At 36.7% G+C, this 12,944-nt stretch overlaps 1 protein-coding gene across 3 annotated transcripts in view; it reads right to left on the bottom strand.

The window, feature by feature from the left end:
• Positions 1-9,769, bottom strand: part of malrd1 (MAM and LDL receptor class A domain containing 1) — a 64,146-nt gene extending 54,377 nt beyond the window's left edge. For all 3 annotated transcript variants that reach the window (XM_061713329.1, XM_061713330.1, XM_061713331.1), the window contains exons 1-5: positions 9,437-9,769; positions 7,859-7,987; positions 7,701-7,780; positions 7,460-7,618; positions 4,359-4,455 (exon numbers count right to left, since the gene is read on the bottom strand). In XM_061713329.1, coding sequence (XP_061569313.1) covers positions 4,359-4,455; positions 7,460-7,618; positions 7,701-7,780; positions 7,859-7,987; positions 9,437-9,614 — 643 coding nt within the window. In that variant the 5' untranslated portion in view covers positions 9,615-9,769. The remainder of the gene's footprint in view (positions 1-4,358; positions 4,456-7,459; positions 7,619-7,700; positions 7,781-7,858; positions 7,988-9,436) is intronic.
• Positions 9,770-12,944: the final 3,175 nt, after the last annotated feature.

The following is a 12,944-nucleotide window of genomic DNA, read 5'->3' as shown; positions in this document are numbered from 1 at the left end:
ACAATCTCAGAATCGTGACGCTGACAACTTTAAAAAAAGATTCCTAGTAACATTTTCTTGTTAATGTTGCCAAAATTCTATCATGGATGTCATAATAGTTGTCTGCCTGAGGATTTTAAATACATGCTACACTTTTTAAATGAAAGGTTCTGAGTTCTGAGTTCATTTCCATGACTTCACCACTATCGCTTATGGGTTTTTTTTTTTTTTTTTTGAAGAGACTTAGGATGATTAGATGCATAAACATGCATTAGGGTTTTAATAATAAAACACAGCAGTAAGACAGATGCGTAACTTCAACATGAAAACTATTATTTATCAGCCAAACTCATCCTCCTGTTTTCTCGATATTTTGGACACAGCTTTCTTCAAGAAGGTTCTACCCATCATGGTATCTGATCTGATTCAAATGAAAAACTCATCTCTTTTGTCAGGTGTTTTCCCCCAGACCTTGAAAACAGCAGTCATCCAATCATTGTTGAAAAAGAAAAACCTGGATAAGTTCCTAATGCAAACTTACAGACACATCTCAACTCTTCAGGTCATCAGTAAGGTTATTGAAAGCGCTGTGTTTTGACAGTTAAATACCTTCTGAACTCTTCCAATCAGGTTTTTGTGCTCTGAGAGCACAAAAAGCACCATGACAAGGAAAACTGAGACTACCCCTTGTCATGGTGTTCAATGACATCCACATGAATACAGACTGTATTAATGAATGAGGAGGGAATTAATAATGGAACCATTGTGAGCACTTTGAGTGTCCTAGAAAAGTATGATATAAATCTATTCCATTCTTATTCTTATTATTGGATCTCAGCATAGCATTTGACACCATTGACTATGGTATATTACTAGAGCGACAGGAGAATTGGGTCAGACTTTCTGGCACAGTACTTGACTCGTTTGAGTCTTACTTAAGGCCAGGGATGACTTTGTTTCAATAGGTAACTTTACATCGACATGTGCAAAAAATACATGTGGAGTTCCCCAAGGTTCTATCCTAGGACCCATCCTATTTAACATCTACATGCTTCTTCTAGCTTAGATAGTAATGAACTACAAGATAAGTTACCATGACTACACAGACGACTCACCTTTGGAAAATCACCAGGTGACAATGAGCGCATACAAGTATTGAGTGGATGCACGGAAGAAATTCATGAGTGGATGTGCCCTAATTTTCTTCAAGTGAACAAAAAACAAAACCAAAGTTGTTTTTGGACCGAAAGAAGTGCATTTAAGAGTCAGCACACAGCTTCAGTTATTACAGCTTCAAACCACTGATGAGACCTGAAATCCGGGTGTAGTAATGAACTCAGACCTGAACCTTCAGAAACAGATTAAAACAATTACAAAGTCAGCATTCCATCTCTTGAAGAACATCTCCTCCAGGATCAAAGGACTAAGGTCTCAGCAGAAACTTTTAAAATACTCATCCATGCGTTTATGTTCAGTTGAATTGATTACTGCAAGTCTGCCTAAAAAAGTCAATCAGACAGATGCAGCTAATCCAGAATGCTGCTGCCTCACTAGAGTTCTTACTAGAACTAAGAAAATGGGACACATCACTCCAGTTCTGGGGTCCCTACACTGGCTACCTGTATCTCAGAGAATAGACGTTGAATGGTTTAGGACCAAAATACATCAGAAACTTGTTGCCATATCAAGCACCCAGACCTCTCAGGTCTTCAGGTTCAGGTCTGCTCCGTGTCCCCAGAATCAGAACGAAACATGGAGAAGCAGCATTCAGCTTTTATGCTCCATAGATCTGCAACAAACTTTTAGAAAACTGCAGGAATGCTGAGACCTTCAGTTCCCTGCAGCTGAATTATTTATTTATTTGAATTTAAATTTAAGCAATGTTAATTTCAGTATTACACTGCAACGCTGGCTTAAGTCTAACTTTTCTTTCTTATGGCTTTGCACAGTAAATCATAATCTTTTTTCTCCTTTACTTTTCATGTTTTGATTATGTAAAGCACCTTGAATTGCCCCTGTCAGTTAACATCAGATTTAGTATCTTGTAAGATTGATAAGCCTGGAGAGGCACCAGCCTTTCTTTCTTTCTTTTTTTTTTCTAAGTCTGGCATTTTTTATAAATCCACTGTTCAGAACAGAAAACAGATGGTGGTAAATGGATTGTGTTCCAGGGTAAGACTGATGTGCCTTGCCACTTAGACTTGCTATACTGGTCTTCATGACAGTCCAAGAGACTATTAAATCTGCCATAGTGGTGACTTTGTCTTTAACTGTTGTTGTCTAACACTTTTTCTGCTCACTTAAAGCAAGATAGATTGACTTTTTGCCACATTACTGCAGTGATTAAAAATCTGTGACCACAAAATAACTTGCCGGTTTTACATGAGTGCAGTGTTGCATTTCTCTTGAGCTCTGTTAAGAACATCACCTGTACAACATATTACATTTAACAGATGCGTTCATTCAAAGCGACATACAAATAAAGTATGTGTTGAGCCTGGGAAGAGTTCATGCTCGTGCACATGAAAACTTAACAGAGTTCTTTATGGGATGTGTTTTCTCTGAAAAACAGACATGACAGATGTGACGACATCAAGAAAATTCATTACCTTTCCTTTAATTTTTATTTTTATGGTTACTATTATTATGCTTTGGCCTCAGCAGTTATCTCCTTTTAATTATTATCTTTTTTTTTCTTAAATAACTTTTTTAGGCCCTAGCTTTCTGATATTTTTCTCAAATAAAATACAAAAGAAGGAAGGTTATCCCTGTTGCTTGAAAATTCATACAGCATGCATCATATTTCTTTTTGACATTGAAATTGAATGACCTATGTGGTCGTTTAGTTTGTAGAAGTTGTTGATTTTGATAATTCTAACAGTCTTTCTGAGTTTGGAGAGTTATGCAAGTAAAATGTTGCTAAAGAGAGAAAATGATGATTGAAAAGGTACTAAAGTAGTTTTAGTGGTAAAAGGGTATTGTAACTTATCACATTGTTATTTGAGGTTTACATAAAAATATTTGTGTGATAACTGTGCTAAAATGCAGTTGAGAAATAAATCTGCTAATGTTTTCCCTGTTCTTCCCCCTCTGTTCTTCTCATGGTCTATCAGCCTTTTTTTTCAGTTTCTAACTGTCCACGTCTGCCAGTGAGATTTGCCATAAACTGTGTCTGTGAGCCAGTGGATTTTCTTTTTCCGTGGCTCTCAGCACCAGTGCAGCTCCACATCAACACCACCCCGATTCAGGCTACGAAAACCAAGTTTCCACACTCAATCAGGGGATGTTCACATTGTGACACGCTCATGTTTTGTCTGATCTTCAAGGGGCTAAACAACATTCAATCCTGCTTTGTCTTTTAATGTAATAGGTTAATGGTGCGAAACATTATTTATCACTAATATTTTCATAAATCTAATAAAGTACTATTGATACATGAACCTAAATTGGTCTTACTGGGAAGTAGACATTTGATCCTACATCTTCATATCAAATATTGTTTTCTGGGTTGTTATTTTTTCTTAAAATGGTATTATTTATCTTTACTTGTGCATCATGGTACCGATGACATTAAACATGTAGGAACATGTAAGTAAGCAAATATGCAGTTACTCTTGCGGGAAATATGAATCAGTTTTGTAGCAAAGAGTTCATTTTGAGACTTTTGATCCTGGACCACAATTTTCAGCCTCGCGGTTTGGTTAAAACACTTAAATCTGCAAACCATAAATATGAAAAAGTAAGGGAAAAAACATTTATCTGGGTCAGACATCTTAGATTAACATTTCCCACTGCACTTGTTGATGTAATGTGAGGAACAATTTCCTGATTGGTTAAAAAACAAAAAATTATAATTTCTTAAACTATTCTTTAGAAACGTTGGTGCTTTGCCATCAACCTCCCACATCTACCTGCAGCGAATGCAGCAGATTGTAACAAGTTAGCTTATTAAAACGTTTGATATACTGTTTATGAACATAAATCAGGTCACAAGCCTATATTTCATAAATAATAGCAGTTGTAAAGATGCTGTATGTTGTTTTTTGCAGCTGTTCCTGTTGAAATCCAGTCTGAAATACCAAGTGGGCCTCGCTTTTATTGAGCTCTGAGTAAGTTCAGCCGCATCATAATCACTACGACAGCAGACACACGTAAACTCAGTCACTGTGGCACTTATTGCTTCATATTTAGTGCAAGGAAATGCACAGTAAGCACTACTTTAATGATTTTGTGACTCTTTTGTGAACATACACCAGGTGGTAGTTCATCAGAATTCAACACAAGTTTGTGTTGGTCTGCTTATGCTTGGCAGTATTTCAAAATGTCAAGGTCTGAACTCATCTCGTCTGTGTAGTGAGATGTTATTAAGGTATCAGTACCAGGGAAAGTCACGCAGCCGGGACTAAAGGAGAAGTCATCGATGGCCAGGACCTCAGAGGCTTCACTGTCGGCTGAAAGTTCCCCTCGAATTACAACCTGGAAAGAGAGGAGATGCTTCACACATGAGTCACAGCCTTTTATTTGAATATTTTTTGTTTTTTTTTGTTTTTGTCCCTTTGTGTAACAGCAAAATAATTAAAAAAAATACCAGAGCAAAGAAAGAGGACATTCTTCCTATTCATTAAAATAGCAAAACAGACTGGGGAAGATACAAAAAACAGGAAAATATGAAATTCTCTGCAAAATCAGACCATGTTAAATTATGAATATTTGAACTGTGCTTCCTCCAAATATGCACACATGGATAGTTGTATCAGCTGGACAAGATGTGAAGGAAATATAAAGAACACGGAGGGAGGTGATCATGCTTTGGTAAAATAATCATTACCCTGCTTTATCCTCACATAGAAAACCACAGTGTTCAGTTTGCTGCTGAGTTAAGTCTATACAGCGAACTTTCAACATCAGCAACCTCTCCAGGGATATAAATGTTGCCATTTCACATTTCTAATCTTTCAGTCTTTCTGTTCTTTTTTTTAATCTTTTCGCTTTGTTTCCCAGTAACAGGGATGGTTTTTAACTCCAAGATATGGACTTTCCCGAAATTTTACCTGTTATTTTATGTCCAAACTGATGTCTTTTATGTCTTGAATTTATTTTATAAACTTTACAAAATCGCTTTAATGCCGTTTATGGGTTTTGTTATGTGTCCATGGTTTTTATGTTCATTTTTATCTGTTTTAGTGCTGGTTTGTCTTTTGGATTCTGGCTGGTGGGTTTTTATTGGGTTTACTTCTTGCCTTATGTTAAAAGAATTAGCTCATTTTATGCATTTCTTGTCTTTTGTTCTTTCCAGGTTCACATTTGTTGTTTCTCACCTTTGGTCCATTCCTGCCTAAATACATATCCTACTGACGGTACATTCCTCCCCCAGTATATCCGTCTGAGATCTGTTTTTTTTTTGTTTGTTTGTTTTTTTTTAGTCTCCTTGTATATCAGTATAATAATCTGTATAAAATTTCCAGATCATAATCCTGTTTTTTGTTTCAAATGTAAAACACTATTTATAGAATAAGTTATAAAAATGTTTTCTAACTAGTTACACATGAGATAAGTCGACTAGTCTTCTTCATACACTTACTATACACAAAAAGTTAAAATTACCTGTGTTTGGATGTAGCAACCCTATCACACTATCACTTAAGAAGAATGACATTCTTGAGTTTGTTCAGGAGCTTAAAATGGCAAATATAACAATAGAAAATATACTTCAGTTAGTTGGCCAGGAAATGGAATGAAAGAACTATAAAGTGTGGATACCTTGACAGATGATCCCCACTTCATGGGTGTGCATAGTTGTTCCTCAAACTGGATGATTCATTCAATAAACTAGTGGGTGATGAGTCCTCGATCTTTCAGTAGATGCAAGGAAACATTGAAAGGATTATGAAATATTAGGAAGTTGGCAAAATAATATTGGTTTAATGCTTTGGAGACCATAGACGTGCATAAATTGGAGGACAGTTTTACCGTGTAGTAAAAACTAATGTTGTGCCATCTAAAGATTAACAGCTAATTATATTGGTTAGAATGATATCAGAAAAATATTGTGACTGTACTGATCAAAGTCCGCAGAACATCCCACTTTATCTGTAACGGCCCTGTAGTTTTATTACCAGTCATGTTTAGTTATGTAAACAAATGGTGGAGCCTTGTGTCGTCACAGCTTGAGCACAAAGTAGAATTTTAATCAAATTCCCTTTAAAATAATTATAATTCATGCAGTTATTTAGCTTTTTATGAGAATTGGTATGCTGCTGTTTAATCAGGTAAGACACCTGATCTCTGCTTTTTACTTCTAATTTATGTAGAAAAGGTCCTCCTGAATAACAATTAGTCAGCTACCTCTTTCAGCATCTCAAAGTGAAACAAAGTTAAATCAGAGCAGTTACAAATGAACAGCCTCTGAAACAGGAAGTAGATAAATGAATGGGGAGACTGAACGTGAGCAGGGATGACCTCTCACTACCTCCGTCACCGAGCAGCCTTGTCATGACACGTAAAGACAAACAGATGGTGAAGCAGAGAAGATGAGAAGGTGACAGACACTTGCTCCGAGGATACAGGAAGGACACTAACAGCAGGTTTCACAGGAGTCCAGATGGCCTCTTAAAGGTCCAGTTGGGTCGGTATTGTTGCTCTGCGTATAAACGGCTCCTGCGGTGACTCATTTCTGCTGTAGTGACTTTATCAGTTTAAACAAACCTCACGATTGTGTCATAAACTGCACGCCTAAACATCAACCAATAGAATGACAGGATGGTGCAATGTCAGACATATATATACAAGACATACAGATAAGCTAACGTCAGTAGAAATAAATATACCGTAACATGTACTTGTAGAGAAGACACCATGTAGCTTTAGATTTGATTACTTTACTTTTGGAGACGTGATGAGTCAGTGTGGATCATTTGTATTCAGATCACGTACATTTTGTGAGATGCTCCAATTAAACCTTTCTTTTTTTTACTCTTTTGTTTGTGCTCCCTGTGAATGTTTGTGAATTGCTTTGCCTCAAAAAGTAGCCACTTGAATCATGATTCAGATCCGATGCCATGAACTAACACACTAGTACAGTTGTTGAGCTGTTAAACTGGAACAAGCTCCAGAGAGAAAATGTGCAGTGATTAGTATCTGACTTCTATTTGCTTCTGTGGTATGGCAAACACGTACTTCATACTACATATATGTAGTATGACGTACACCAAAGTTACTATTGTGATACCGACACCCTGATGTTTGAGGAAAAAGAGTAAAGAAAAGTATTGTGTTCTGGAGCAAAAGTGGCAAAATATGTCTGGAGGGATGCATTGATAGTAACGTTAGTGGTTGATTCTGTAACATTACAGCATGTTACTTTAATGTAACCAAGACCAGTAATCCTCAGAGAATATTGTAAATATGATGTAGTGTCACATATCGTGCTTTGATGTGACAAGTGTTGAACTATCACAATGTTTGTTAAACTGATACTGACCTGGAAACTGTGATTACTGGAGATGTCGATCGACGTCCGCTCCCACGTTTCCTCAGGCGCTTGTGCTGAGTGTCTCCACACTTCACTGCTCTGACCCGCTGAGTGAACGAGAACCTGAAGATCTCCGTGTGTTGCACCAACGTAATGGTAGAATCTCATCTGATGGGTGAATATAACACCACACTGTCAACGTATTTGACCGTAGTCGAGCTACAGGTGAGCAACCAGAGGATTCTGTTACCTGGCAGGAGTGAGTGGGCGAGAAGACAGGACTGCTCATGTCTGCGGCGGCTCCGACAGGTAAAAGGGACAGGAAATGTCCTGAAGAAGGGAAAAGGTACATACTAGGACAACATTTGTGTTAAGTAGACCACATGTGAGGCTGTGAGCTGCTCTAACCTGACTTGTTTGTGTGGTCCCTTTTAAGTCCTCCAGCCTCCGTTGTTCTGGTCCAGTCAGAGACCGTCTCCAAGCTCTGGATCAGGTCACAGAAACCATCCTGAAAGTCACATCTCTTATATGTGGAACCTGAAACAGAAAACACCAACATCTATACTGAACTGTTTCCTTTAACTATGTTCCAATATGTAGCCTTTCTTTAAATATGGGTTGTTTTTTTTAACTGTTTGTGGGAAAATCCATGTCCTGTTTTGTAGGGACAATACAGATCATAACATTGCAGAATATTGCTTCCTACAGATGCCTTCAGGTACAGTCCAATTGGCATATGCAGAGTTTGGATCCTTTCTTGTGCTCTTTTAAATTAATTTGTTGAGGGGAAAACTGCTAAGCTCCCGGGAGGGGGCTACTGTAGGGGAAGGATGTTGTCACACTGAGGAGTGTGGTTGCTTTTCAAACATTTTTAGGCTGGTGGATGGTGCTAAAATAATGTTCAAGAGAATTCCAGGATGGAGCTTATCCTAGCAGAACGTTGCATTGTAATAAGATGTCAGTGTTTACTCACATTAAAACCTTTACAGCTGTTTCTATTTCAATGCTTTTTCCAAGGCCACCGCTTTTATAAATGATTTATTTATATTTATATCCCCTGCCAAAAAAATTGACATAATTGTACCAATTATGATGTATTAATTCATATATTGCACAAAAATATAACTTATTTTCTAACTGTTAACGACTCACTCATCTCACAGTAAATCTCAAGTTTTCTTGAATCTTTTGAAACCCAACAATAAACAACTTCAAAGGAGAAGTTACAGAGATACATAATTATTGTATTCTTCTCTAAGCTGGGGTTGTTTTTGGTATTTTCGCTCAGTTTCTGACAGAATCTCAAGACCTTTCAGAGAGCTGTTCAGACCCAGCTGTGATTTGAACATCCACCTCTACATCCACACAGCTTCACATCACAGCCTTGGCAGTCGGTCAGAGGTCAATAATACAAATCTGTAACACCAATTTCAAATGCCGAAAACCCCTACAGATGAAGGGGGAGAAGTCAAAAGATTGACCCCACCCCCTAAAACTGATTAAGCTGAACAGAGCTGTAAACATTTGTTGGAAATTGAGCAGTTGTGCTGTATTTACCAGTAATTCATACCAGAGCCTGCTACAGGATGCCATTAAATAAAATTAAATAATAGTCAAATAATAGTTAGTGTGGTATTTCAAGGAAAAACATAAGTACACATAAACAATGTATGAAAATCATTGCTAAATAACATTTCCTGATAGCTCAGGAAGAAAAGGTGTTAATAAAAAATGCTGAGTTCATGACAGGCATTAACAAGAGCTTTGATGTACGTAGCTTGTGTTTATCTTTTATATTTCAGCAATGAAGGCTTAAAACATCTTTGTATTATTTATTTCTCTGAGAGAAATGACTTGCTCTCTGAACTGCTGTTAAAAAAGACACAGAACTCTATTTGCTTCACTCACACATTCACAATGCAAATGCGATTCCTCTAATTTCCTCCCTATGACGATCAGATTTAGAAGGCCAGTTTTTTTACTCACAGTTCTCTTCATCGCTGCCATCTCCACAATCGTCCGTGAAGTCACACACACGGTCCTGAGCCACACACGGCCCCTGATTGCAGGTGAACTGCCGGTCTGAACAGGCAGCTACAAACACAGGGTTCAGGGCCACAGTGACGGCCGACAGCAGCCACGCAGAGCAAAGCAGGAACGCCATCACCAGCTTAGTCTCGCCCCTCTATCTGGAACCCCCTATTTCCCCCTCAGAGTTGAACATATTTCCTTCAAGATGTGAATGATATTCCTTGTAGTGGAGAATTTCCTCACTGTCCGTGATTTCCTCGTTCAGACTGATCCTGTGTGCCTTCAAGTCGCTGCCATGTTGTAAATGGTGATAAATGACTTTTATGGCTGTTGCTCAATAGAGTCACTGCTTGTTCCTGTATTTAAGATGGAGCCAAGTGAAAACCAGATTTATTTTGCTTATGTAAACCAAGGGAAGGAATGTGATAAAATTCCCAAACATTCAAAACTGGACACTGCGTCTTTCTGAAATGTACAGCTGATCTATTCTAGGGTTTAAGTGGGAGACTATAGAAATTCTTAAGTTGGAAAAAATTAAAACTATTCTTCTGTTTAAGGGCCGTCTTGATGTTGCATAAAGGCTAGACATGAAAGGAAAAGACTGGCAAACAATCACTACATAGTCTCACTGTTAAGTCCTCATTAAGATCATAAATACAATGCAAATTAGAAAAGAATAAATAAATACTAAGCAAACAAACAAGTATAACTTAAAAAGCTGTTCTAGAAGTTTGAGACTGATGAAACTTGTGTTTTTCTTTACGTTGCTTTGAAAAGATAAGACAAGGCTTACGCTAAATATGAAAAAAATATAATTTAAAGCATGCTTGATTTTTCCTTTTCATCTTGTTATCATTTCAAAATAACAAAAAATGCTGAAAAGCTGAAACATTAATTTCATGGTATTCCTAAAATGTGAGTATTTAGTAATATCTCCTTCATTATAATATCAATAATATCAATTCATTATAATATCCATCATTCTCTCACTTCCTGTTTTTTTTGAGAGTTAAACCTATTATTTCTGATAAATAAACTCCAGTAGTGTGACCTTCATTTTTTTTAGCATTCTTGTATAGCCTACTGTTATTTTAGGGTTTGCTTTTAAAGTTTATCTGTAGATCTTCTATGATCAATTTGGTGCACAGTGAGAGGTCAGGAATACACTGGCTTGTGCCTCCTGAAGTTGTCTATGCCTGATTCGAAGTGTAGCCTATTTAAAATCAATATTTTGTAGTTGAAGCCACATTTCTCCTTCTCAGACAGTGTAAGATTTGCCTTAAGAATTGACTTGTGTTTAAATAATGCATGAGTTCTTCCTTTGTCAAGAGACATGTCCACCATGCACCACGATAAACACTATTTCTGCACAGTCCAAATGAACCGTTGCACATAACAGATACATCTCAAGTAGACCACAGTGGGTTTTTTCCACTGATGCAGGAAAAGGCTGTCCTCGTGACAGAATAATGTCATTAATGCTGTTTACCACTATTAATGAGTCTTCTTAAGCTTTATTAACATTTTCGGCAATCAAACAGAATTTTATTTTCAACGTATCTTACTTTTTCTTTTGGAATATTTTTCTTTATCTTCCTGCACTCAAAAAATGTAACAGTTGTTTCTTTTGTTTTAACAAAAACAACAACAACAAATAAAGTCACATATTGAGTTAAACTATAGATTTTTTATAATGTTTGCATAATAAATTTACTTTTTTCCTCCTAACTTACAAATATTATTATGTAGAACCAGTCGATATATGATAATAATGATAATGATGATGAATTCTTTTAAATGTGAGTTCCTTTTTAAGTTTGCATTATTGTTTCTTATTGATTCTGCTACCTAAAAATAATTGCTGTCCTTTTAGGGCTTTCCCTGAGTTACTTTGTGGTTTTCAAATATTCAAATTTTCCAAGTGCTACAAACTTGCTCAGTTAAATCCATGCATGCAGGTTATTGGGACAAGGTTTAGTGAGCCACACCTATGTCAAAATAATCAGAAAACTCACATTTATTGGGATAGTCAAACCTTTGCTCGGCACTTCCTTTCTTTTAGAACAAAATTGTATAAAAATGAGATTGGTACTCATCTTGTTCAGAGCTATTCAGAGCAAGAGACATTTGGCTATGCATCTGTAGATGCATTACGATTTTGGACATCAAACCAGACGTAAAAGCCTGCAGCACTATCTGTTTTCTACAAGAAAAAGATGCAATACTGGAACCAGTTACAACTTAATAGGTGGAACCCCTTACAATAGAGGGGAAAAAAGGAGATGGGTTGGAGATTATATGAACTACTATGAGAGGATCATTAACTGTCAAAAAAGGCTCAGAGCTACAGCTTCAAAGTGAAGTGTAATTTCATTTCATGGCATTCAATAAAGACAGAACCTTAAAGTAGACAAGACCTAAGCTACTACATGAGGTGCTGTGACTCGAACGAAATTAACCCTGAGAGGAGGTGTGAGCGTGAAGGTCCATGAGGGTCCAACTAAACATGGGGAAGCTCGTGCCTGGATTTACACTGTGCAGGCAGTTACGTAAAGAAAGAGTGCTGGATGAAATGTGCAGGCTGACAGGTTTGAAAATTAAATGTCAAACTACTTAACAAACTGAAAATATCCAAATATAGAAGTTTGTGTTGTGGTGTGTGGATAATCATCAAATTCCAGTTTTACCTTGAGGTTGGAAGGAATAAAAAGACAACGGGGTCAGCCAATGACTCAACCACAATCAAATCCACAACTAGACTTCAGCAAAAATAAGTCTATAGAAAACATCCAAGCTAACAGAGCAGCTTAAAAACTTAATACAACTTAGTAATATTTATTTTACCAATCCCACAGAAATCAAACTTTTATTTTCAGCACAGAATTTTGACATTTGCATGGCTGTAAATGTAACATACAATAAAACCCCAAATAAAAGAAGCCACGGCATGTGGACACTGTGGCCACTCACCAAAAACAACCGAAGACCTCTTCTATCATAAGTTTAATATTATTAGTGGATATAAATGATTTACTGTTATTTCTTTCTGTAACTCATTTATTGTATGTTCAGGTGTGTAATGAGAAAATGTAGTTCTTCTCATATCCATGTAAACCTGGGATGCATTAAAAAGCATCAGCTTGCAAACGGCAGACGGATCCAGACTTAATATTAACCTAATGATAACAACAATGTTGTCCATGGAGATGGAATAAATATTTTTAAAACATATATTCTAATAATATATATTTTTAAAACACACACACACAAACACAAAACAGCCCAGAAATGTTTCTGAAAACAAAATGATTCCACCTTTTATGGTGAACAGTAGATAAACAAAGAAAGATAATTAAAAAAAAATGCATAATATAAATAAAAATTACAGCTAATAGATGGAAACAAGTGTTGTTAGCCCTAACCCAATATCGTCACTGACATTTTTGTGGAATCAGTCACATCC

This window comes from Cololabis saira, chromosome 22 (genome assembly GCF_033807715.1).
Source record: "Cololabis saira isolate AMF1-May2022 chromosome 22, fColSai1.1, whole genome shotgun sequence".
In the NCBI taxonomy this organism is placed as follows: domain Eukaryota; kingdom Metazoa; phylum Chordata; class Actinopteri; order Beloniformes; family Belonidae; genus Cololabis; species Cololabis saira.
Note: the sequence above shows the minus strand (reverse complement) of the source record. Positions and strands in the feature narration are given on the sequence as shown.